Source organism: Argopecten irradians, chromosome 3 (assembly GCF_041381155.1).
Source record: "Argopecten irradians isolate NY chromosome 3, Ai_NY, whole genome shotgun sequence".
Taxonomy (NCBI): Eukaryota; Metazoa; Mollusca; class Bivalvia; order Pectinida; family Pectinidae; genus Argopecten; species Argopecten irradians.
In genome coordinates this window covers 6,887,711-6,898,335 of record NC_091136.1, presented here as the reverse complement: position 1 = coordinate 6,898,335, position 10,625 = coordinate 6,887,711, and the positions used below count along the sequence as shown (strand labels likewise).

The 10,625-nt window shown below is 32.7% G+C and overlaps 1 protein-coding gene across 2 annotated transcripts; it reads right to left on the bottom strand.

The window, feature by feature from the left end:
• Positions 1–8: 8 nt before the first annotated feature.
• Positions 9–10,625, bottom strand: LOC138317427 (intraflagellar transport protein 57 homolog). Of its 2 annotated transcripts, XM_069259087.1 has the most exons (12): positions 10,496–10,625; positions 9,163–9,350; positions 8,653–8,761; positions 8,263–8,316; positions 7,005–7,123; positions 6,363–6,456; positions 5,676–5,690; positions 4,056–4,139; positions 3,726–3,848; positions 3,060–3,326; positions 2,416–2,482; positions 9–1,586 (listed from the first exon to the last, which is right to left on the bottom strand). In XM_069259087.1, exons 2-12 carry the CDS (start codon positions 9,318–9,320, stop codon positions 1,399–1,401), a joined length of 1,278 nt encoding a protein of 425 aa, XP_069115188.1. In that variant the 5' UTR covers positions 9,321–9,350; positions 10,496–10,625; the 3' UTR covers positions 9–1,398. The 2 variants fall into 2 exon arrangements, with proteins under 2 accessions (XP_069115188.1, XP_069115190.1); XM_069259089.1 differs by lacking the exon at positions 5,676–5,690.

Here is a 10,625-nt window from a genome sequence, read left to right as displayed (position 1 = left end):
AAGACTGGTCACTTCCATCCTTCATTTTATTGAAAGATGTTACAGATCATTTGATGGCATAAAATAGACAATCTTAAATACATTTTATAAAATAAATTCAATAAATTAACAATGAGCCAAGGGCACAATTTAGAGTAATGGACATATGCTACCCAGGATATTTACCAATAATGTTTGTGGAAGTAACTTGCTTGAATCCCAACATTATGAGATGACAACGTTTTGCTTCCTTTACAGGAGAATGTAACCAGTCACAAGATTTATAATAGAATTTGAGATTCTATGCTGGACACCAGTTCATCTCATTGACCGGATATGATCATAAAATCTAATTTAGTAGTTTTGCATTTTTTAAAGGACATTATTGTTAGGTAAGGAAGCTGGAGATCTTGGAGAAAAGCTCTCCAATTATAACCAAACCAAACAACCCACAACCAAACAATAGCCCCACATACAGGTCTTGAATGTCTAATCCCTAGCGGGAGTGCTGGTGGTAGCAAAATGTCAGAAACCTAACAATAATCAGTTCACTTGAGGCCTTAATGAGTTTGGTTACCAGATAACAGTAATTCATATTGGGACATTGAATAGAGCGTATTACATTTTTATATATGATGCATGTAAAAAAGCTGTTTAAATTGTAACAACCACATATTGGAATGTTGGACGGATTCAAGAATTCTTTCAACACACACTAACTTACTACATACATTGTATCTCACTTTCATACCACAGGGATTTGGCACAAATACTCTGGTACCTAACTATAAACAGTTCAAAAAACATCTTAATCAGATTCTGGCCAGAAATATTGGGAGAAAATAATGTAGTTTTTTTTCAGAATTAAATTTGATTGTTCACAAATACTATTACAAAGTATATCTTATGTGATGATAAAAATAACGACAACAGCAGATATCTATAAATAAAGTGACAAGGAAAGGAATTATGTCATGCCCCTGTGTAACATACGGAAGGGAATTTGTGCCATGCCCCTGTGCAACAAACAATCTCCACACTGACATCCATTCACAGAGAGCATTCTTCACTGGACAAGAACAGTAACTGTACAGTATTACTATCTCAGATGACCTGGACAAGATTCTTTGGTATGATGTATCGATCAAAAAAATTCCTCATATTATGATGATAAAATCAAGCAATTTTCATTGTCAAGTTAGTTAAGCTCAGACTCTAAGCTGTAAACAAATGTAATATGAAGGTTCTGATTTTAATTTGACTTGCTGTTATCTATCTTAACTTTAACTTTTGGGTTGCATTTATCTAAAAGCAGAGTCTTAAAGAATAATATTACTAGAATAGCCAATGATTTAGGAAAATATTCACTAGCTATGTATTATCACATAACAATGTCAATGTAACAAGTGTCCTGATTGGTTAGTAGGTGCTGTAGTCAAACTTGTCCTGATTGGCTGCAGCGTTGCTATGGACCTGTTTATTCTGTGAGGCCTTGTCCTTGAGTTTAGCGTTCAGTAACACATGTTCCACAACACCTATCCGGATCTCCATCTGCATGTTCTCTTTCTTCAGCTGCTGTATGGCCTGTTTGATCTTCACCAGAGGGGCTGTCGGGGTGAACAAGAAGCACATGTCAAAATCCTCAGAACAAATCAGTTTAAAAACACATGGTTATTTAACAGCTCAAGAGATATGGTCTGGACAAGCTACTGTTAAATTTGCACTTATTTTTGACCTTGAAGTAAAGGTCACACTGATCTAATGGTAGTTCTCTACATATTTTAGTCCACGGAAGTATCCTGAAAGTTTCATCTCCATGTCATTCACATTTCACATCTATGCATGAACCCAATAAATCTTACAGTTGACCTTTGACCTTAAAACAGTCCAGTATCCAATCCTTTACATTTATATACTTGCAGGTAAGTTGAGTATATTGAGTAATTTATTGCTTTCCTGAGAAAAAATGTTAATTTTGCTCACAAAATAATGGCATAACAATGCATTATTACATGTAAGGGAGATAACTGTTCATGCAATGATAAAAGGTATCAACTGTAGCAATCATAACTAAATCTAGTTGTTTGTTTGTTTGTTTGATTTATTAACGTCCTATTAGCAGCTATGGTCATGTAAGGACGGCCTCCCATGTATGCGGTATGCTGTGTGCATGTTGTGCGAGGTGCTTTTTTGGGAGACTGCAGTATATTCATGTTGTGTCTTGTATAGTGGAACTGTTGCCCTTTTTATAGTGCTATAACACTGAAGCATGCCGCCGAAGACACCAAGCAACACACCCCACCCGGTCACATTATACTGACAACGGGCGAACCAGTCGTCCCACTCCCTGTATGCTGAGCGCTAAGCAGGAGCAGTAACTACCACTTTTATAGACTTAGGTGTGTCTAGATATTGTGCCTGGTTATAAAGCTTTACCTCCATCTGTCATACTACTGCCTCTCTCTTCCATATCCTGTTTGATCTGCTCCAACTCTTCAGACACCTACAGGGTAATTAAAATACAAAGAAAGTTTGTTAATTAATTAACCTAAACCAGTCTAAAGGTATTGATCCTGAAAAAGTGGGTGTAGACTGAATACCTTCTAAAAACTAAAAGGAACCAAAATGTTTGTGCAGATTGTCTCTTCTTGATATAAATGTAAAATATGTACCCTGTGGAAATGCCTCATATAAATTAACATCCTTACAGTGGAGTAAGACCAGAACTATTCTTTCTGAATCTTAAGTAAGGATTGGTGAGAGATATTTCCGATTTTACAGACCTATGTCTAATTAGTTTTCTTCTATAACTTCAAACACATAAATTAGCTCCATTGTTTTTAAAAGAAGTATTTTAGCATGCAATCTTTGCTGGCCCGTCAAGTATGTATCAAAATTGTTGGAACATTATTGCAACAATGAAACCATGATTATACTGAACTATTATGAAACTATCGTAAAAATGGTTTGATATTATGTTTAAGCTGTTTTCCACTCCCTTGCCCTTGGATGGTATGGCAGTAAAACAGCTACGTTAACAGGCCAAGAGTGTAGTATTAATCAAGGGAAATAACTCTCACCTCAGCCAACATCCTTGACCTTTCTGTAACACCACCACTGGCTTGCTTGTAACGTTCCCTTGTTTCAGACAACTGTTCTTGCTCGGCCCGGAATTGAGCCAATAGGTGTTCTAGCTGGTTGTTGATATATTTTTCTCGACTGCCTATTTTTTCCATGGTCCGTGTGATTTCATCGTGGAGTTTGTCTAAATATGTTTTGGTCTCCACCAGTGATGCCTCTATGCCGTCTTTGTGCTGGTGCATTTGTTCAACATGTACTCGCCAGTCCTGTATTAGAAATTGAAAATGATAAACTGAATACATGGAAATTTTCAGTTGTAAAATTGGACTAGTTGGAGCTAGTTGTTTGTTTGTGAATTAATGATAGATCTGAGGATTTTATATTATTTTCAGACAAGCCTTGAAAAAGCCCTCATAGGCCTGTATCAATATCTGCAAATCTGCCAAGATTTAAACTTGATATGATTATTTTTACAAATGGTCAAACTGATTGTTCCGCATAAAAGAAAACACATATGATAAGCTGAGAGAGCTAACACCTTGTTTGTATTGAATATACACACTGCTACTTGGCTCGGTTTTTGTATTGGAGTATCATATCTATGGCAAATTAACAATCTTAGCAACTGTTCCAACCAATCAGAAAACAATTCCAAACACACTAACCTTGTTGTCTGTACGTATCGTGACTTTAAGTTGAGGTTGTACACGTTCTACCTCCAGCTTCCAGTCAGCTGCATCTGTTGTAGATTCTAGAATATCGTCTGGTTTGGTGCTCTCGCTAGTTTGCTGTATAAAAAATTCCAATATTTATGTTAAACTGTAGTACATGTACATTTTTCCTTCTGTTTAAGTTATGGAGAATTATAGTCAGCTATTTTTGGGTACATAATTTCACAATAAAATCTTAAAATTAGCCAGTTATTTTGAGAGTTAAATTTAGACAGTTTACTGGTCAGATTTGTGAGATGAAGGTATACATGTATACATACGTACCTTACTTTGGCCAAGACGTTTTAAACCTTCTAAATCCATTATCTGTTCCTCCTCTTCAAACTCATCTTCATCTTCACCATGTTGCTACAAAGTAAACAAACAATATTCTGATTGTGTATATCATTACTACATATGTATAAGAATATGGGGTATCTGTAATTGTACTATAATATACTCACATAATATACTCAACTCAGTAAACTCACAACCCTGATATTCACAATTAGATGGTTTAAGGACATTGTTACCAATGTCTTTGCTTATAATATACCATTTTAACAAGTAATCCACTTGCACCACTTTAAAATAATTCTTTATCAAAATTTTAACTATATTATCAAAGACTTGTCAAATGATAATCTTGAGTAGATGATATAGCCATAGAGTAATTTAAAAATCACATTTAATCTAAGTATAAATCAATTTTGTTGAAATAGATGTTTTGAAAATGAAATCTCAGAAATGTTGGGTATTTATATAAACAAATTTATGAAAGCGTTTTATAAAGAAAAGCTAATAATATTTACACACACAAAAATGATATATACAATAAAATTTTAGATTATACTGAGGTCAAATTTTGTAGTTGTGCTGTAAGAGACAAATAGTTAAAAAAATAGATACAAAAAGGACACAAAACATGTATATGATAAGCAATCGTATATATGTATGAACTAAAACACTATCAATTGATATTATATTTATTGTTAATAGTCTATTTCACTAAATTCTACTATTATTCAACTAGATACAACAGAACAAAAGTTATACAAAAATAAAGGAAAGAAAAATTACATATAATTTTTTAACTAAAACACTGGTAACTGATATATAGATATATATGTATCATTTCATCTAACTTACAGAATGGCATTGGGATATTTTCATTTCTTTTTCACCTTTTTAACTTCATAGTCAGCATTGACTAAAAAGTGTTTTTTAAGGTTTCGAAACATTGATAGGAAATATCACAATTTTCAAGTTTTTATTTTCTATACTTATCTAACAGTTGAAGGTCTATAACTGCAAGGTTTACAGAATGGTAAGTAGATATATATGTGTAAAAGCATGAATTTATATATATATTTGTACAACACAAAGTACATCAGATCTAATTTCACTAATTGTTAAATATGGGAAACAAAACTAATTAATACTAAATATTATATCATATAACTGAGGGAAGACATTAGTCCATAGAATTATACCGACATAATTATTATCTATCATTGATACATGCCAAAAAGGCGAAACAAAGAAGTATGTAAAAAGATATTAATATCTACACATAATTTATAAAGCTATGTTATAGTTATTGTTTTTTCTATTTGTCCATCCCTTATCTTCTTTTATTATCATTTAGCTACAGATTACATGTTTACAAAACCAAAAGAAAAAACAAAACCCTAACTCAAAGATAAGGTAATAAAAAGAGGGGAAAATTGCAATATTGTTAAAAATAGTCTGAATATTGTGCAACCTTTTAATCAAATTTTTCAGTTATTGTGTAGGTATGTATTTTCAAGAATTTTCACCAGAATGTCAAAAGATCTGAAACAATTTGAAAAGGTTAATGAATGAACTCTACAGGAAGGGTCATAGGTCAGTGTTTATACCCACCGATCGCTGCATATACTGTAACAATATGTTAAATCAAACAACAACAAATTATTGACGGATACAGTGGTGTCAAAAATGTCAAGTTATGTTGTAAAATAAAGATGTACAGGAGGTACAAGATTTATTTACAAAACACATTTAGGACACAATAAAAGTACACACAAATGTTAGTTTTTCACAGAACCAAATTACCACACAAGGTATAAAAACAACATGGTGATAATGGCGTAGACAACGTTAGAAAATACCTTAATGGCATTGGCGTAGACAACGTTAGAAAATACCTTAATGGCATTGGCGTAGACAACGTTAGAAAATACCTTAATGGCATTGGCGTAGACAACGTTAGAAAATACCTTAATGGCATTGGCGTAGACAACGTTAGAAAATACCTTAATGGCATTGATTAAAAAGATTTTTTGTTTCTATTAATTAGCTTGGAGATTTTGCTAGGTATATATACCCTTAGTTACCAAAGTTTGAATTCTATGTACATATATACCTATTATCAAATAGGCTTTCTATTCATATCTGTATAACATGTGTAATAATTGGTATCACCAAGACTTTTTTGTTTGGAAATATTTTTAGGTACGTTCCTGTAACTACGTATATGATTTGGTTGTTTTTGATGACATTAATGAACATTTCTGTGATTTTGATCACCAATTGGTTGTTAGTACATACCTGGAAGAAGTTTTTCTCCACCTCTCCCAGAGTCAGTTCAGCATCATCCTCTATCACAGTCTCTTCTTCTGTTTCTTCTGTCGGGTATTCTGGTCTATAACAATGTTATTTCAAGAAATTAAAAACAAATTAACCTCTAAAATTATTAAATCTAAAATCAGGTGCATGGCTGTGCTTTAAAGAAAATATCATAATCTCAAACAACGTATTTCGTAACAGATTTGGGTGAAATAATTTGAAAACATAAGCCAGAATATTAATGTCCAAAAATTAAGATTAAGTATTTAGGCCTTGGATTTTCTTGGCACGTGGTGACAGTAAATCGTCTAGATTATTGCGGGAATTTATTAATGAAAACAACATTCCGTTCCCAAAATGGAGTTCTGGAATCTGAATTTGAGGACTAGTGAGTAGTGAGTATGAATAACGTCACAGAAATCTGTTCCCTGACATTTCCATCTGGATTGTGAGTTTTCTGGACTGTCAGTTTCAGGTTTATCGTGGGTCCACTGTACAATAATTATGCAAAACATCAACAATTAACTTAATTTAAAGCCGAAGTCCAATCAACTTTATTAAAATTGTGTACTTTTTTTTCTTTGTAACGTTATCATATCCGGTCATTTTTCAGTTCTAGCTCACCTTCCCCAGTTGAAGTTTGTGGATTTGAGGGCCTCATCAGCTAGATGTGTTAATACATATATGGCATGTTCCCCACATCCCTGCTTCAGTTTTGATGGAGGAAAGTCAATTTGATGGCCCTGTACAAATATGAATTGATTATATATTATGTGGTAAAAGACAAACTCTGAAAGTTGTACATCTTCTACAATTACGGAAGTAGGACTCTGCATTTTCATTGTCTTTGGATGTACCACAATCCGCTATTCAGAAAATCAATTTTGATACAAATACAGATATTAATATCTGACAATAACAAAACAATGCTGTCTTTTTCCAATTTTGTATCCATTTTAATTACTCTATCAAATGTAAAACCCTGTCTTAAATGAAAGCTCAATTTTGAGGTTTTTTTTTTTTTTGTTTGTTTTCAATAACAACATGTACTGAATTTAACAAATTACCTTAAAAAATGCCACAAGTCTTCTCTAAATTATAGTTTTATATAACATGTACCAGCTGGTAGCACATCATAATAAACATTGTACTTAGGAATATTGTTGTGTACCTTGCATAGCGTGGATGGTAAAACTTAAATATAACCCAAGTATATTCAACCAGGGAAGCCAAAACAACACACTAATATACTTCTGGTTGAAGGATGCTTTAAAGTTACATTAAAGGTATTTGAAGACTTTAGATGTGTGAAAGCATTTTACTATTTGGTAAGTTACGTGGGTTTTGTGTTACAATACTTTAACAGGTAAACAATTTCCTGGTTTACATCTGCCAATTGATAACAAATGATATACCGTTTACGATAAGGTAGTTTACACTGCTTATTGGTAACATTACTTTACAGTAAAATTCCTGCCACAATCTGCTTTTGAATTAACAGTGATATAACATGTACATATTCCTGGTTTACACATCTAATAAAACTTTGTCATACCAGGACATATTCCTGGTTTACATCTGCTTAGCGTGGATGGTAACATTAAATATAACCCAAGTATATTCAACCAGGAAGCCAAAACAACACACTATTGATATACTTCTGGTTTGAAGGATGCTGCTAAAGTTACATTAAAGGTATTTGAACAGTGTATACCATGTGTGAAAGCATTTTACTGTTTACATCTGCTAAGTTAACAGGGTTTGTGTTACAATACTTTACCAGGTACATATCCCTGGTTTACAACTGCTAATTGATAACAGTGATATACCAGGTACATATTCCTGGTTTACATCTGCTAATTGATAACAGTGATATACTTACAAGTTTTCTTACTTCTTCCAAGATACTAGATATAGTGGCATTGGGATCATCATACTGTAAATAAATAAAAAGTTAAACATTGAACTTCAACGCTATGATAAAAACCATTCTTCTTGCCATTCAAAAATATCAGTAAAATCATAAATACAAATGTGTACACTGTTCTACAAAATATTTGCAAGTATGGTATTGAAAAATATATGTCAACAAGTTATCAATTTGAAATTATAAAGGTTTTGTAGTATTAGTAGAAGTTAAATGAAATCTGTACTTAAGTTGATTTATCACAACATGAACATATGTCAATTAACATACATCAACAATTTTATCTTGAAAATTCTAAACATGCTAATGCTTTGTGTTAAATCAAACAGCATACATTTTACTTACTTCCTGTGGTTGTTCAAAGTTCTTGCCTGCTTTCCTTAGTAGCCAAGCTGACAATGATGTAAACATGAAGAACTGTTCTCCTGGGTTTGTTGGTATTGCAAAGTAATGTCTGAAAGAAAACATGATACTAATATTGAAAAAGAAATAATAAATTCCATGTTTATATCACTTATTTAACATTGTCAAAAAAGACCTCTTTGGAGTTTTTAGATGTCAATGAAGACAGATCAATGGAATCTTGGAATATGTTGTCAAACAAATTGAATTATCTATTAATTTTAGATAATTCCATAAGATATCTTGAAAAAATATGTATAGATACAAAGGAGGCTTTAAATAGATGAAATATGAAAATTATTTATGTTCCTGACTCCCTAAACAGAGCGATTACACAATATAAGATGAAATTTAATAATATTATGGGGTGTAGATATTTTTCACTTCATCCCAAAATTTGGGACAATGCTTTATGTACAATGTCTACTAAATTAATCACAATATTTCTAATACCTAGATATTGGTTTCATATTAAGTGTTCGTGAAAACTCCTTTTCATAATCCAGTAGTCTCAGCTTGTCAAGAAATTCTTCCATGACAACAAAAGGCATGTAGACGAGACCAGGCCCGCCATCTTCTACGTCCTCTCCTCGTCGTTTGTCCTCCGACATCTTGTTGGTCAGCAGTAGCAGCAGCTAGCCCTTGTAAAATTAATAAAAATTTTACAATAATAATTTAAATGAAAATTTGAAATTGTGACTTAAATTGTCAATGGAGAAACTTAAAATGGAAAGTGGTAACAGGAATATGGACCTGATAGTCAAATCTGGCTAGCTATTTTAATGTGGAGGTCATGGGTTCTTGGTTTCAGCCACAGTCTTATCCAGTACAATTTTCCACCCTCTTACATTTTAGTTTCTGTCAAAATACAATATTGTCAGTTGTTATATATATTCAATCTATTAAATTAAAGTTTCTCGTATCTTGTAGACCACCACATAATATGTTTTCACTAACGTGTTCTGGCTTCATAGTATACATTTACTAGTAATTAACCTTTGACCAGCAAATTAAACTATAGCTAGACTGGCCTCTAGCATGTCAATATTTCTTTTACTCAATATTCTTTTCATTTTCCTCTTTCATGAGAGGCTGAGTTCACTTTGCAAACAGGTCTTTGGTTCGTTCGAGCTGCGCTCCCTAACATTATTAATTTATGCTCAATCTTATCTACACTGTAATAACACGAGAGTTCAATTAATATCAACAAATTTAATATCAACAAATTTAATATCAATTAAATAACATAAAAGAGTCTCTTGTTCTATCAATATGATTTGCACTCTAACGTGTCTTGTTTTTCCATACAAAGATAGACTACATAAAATGTCAAAATGTCAGGGGTTAAATTTGGAATTAATCATAACTTGACCTAGGGATAGATAATAAAGATAAATTAATCTAATAAATAAAACCTGCTTAACAGATGCACATAGTTTGATTGTCTCCGTCAGAACTATACATACAGTAACTTCATACAATCCATAAGAGTCGACTACAGTAAGTAAGTCAAGACATCTAAATGAAAGCAGAAACATATCCCCCATTATTTGTACAGTATATGACTATCATCCTGTATCGTGTTTCTGTTGAAAGTGTACAACACTGTCTGTCAACAGATCTAGAACGGGGAATGAAGAGACTGAACACACATACATTAAAACTGGAAACATGTCAATATCTTGCAATTTATGTTCAGCACTCAATAACTTCACTAATCAAAAAGACAAATGACAGTAATCTAAGCAACAACGACGTGATATTGTGTATAATTAACATTATTTACCTGCTGTCACAAGTTTAGTTTGCCTTGGTTTTCGTCTGAAAAGAATGTCATCAGCGTTGCCTCAGTCTTAAACATTCGACTTTGTTGGTCGTTACAGTAAAACGTTTGAAAGATCACAATTTCTTGTTTG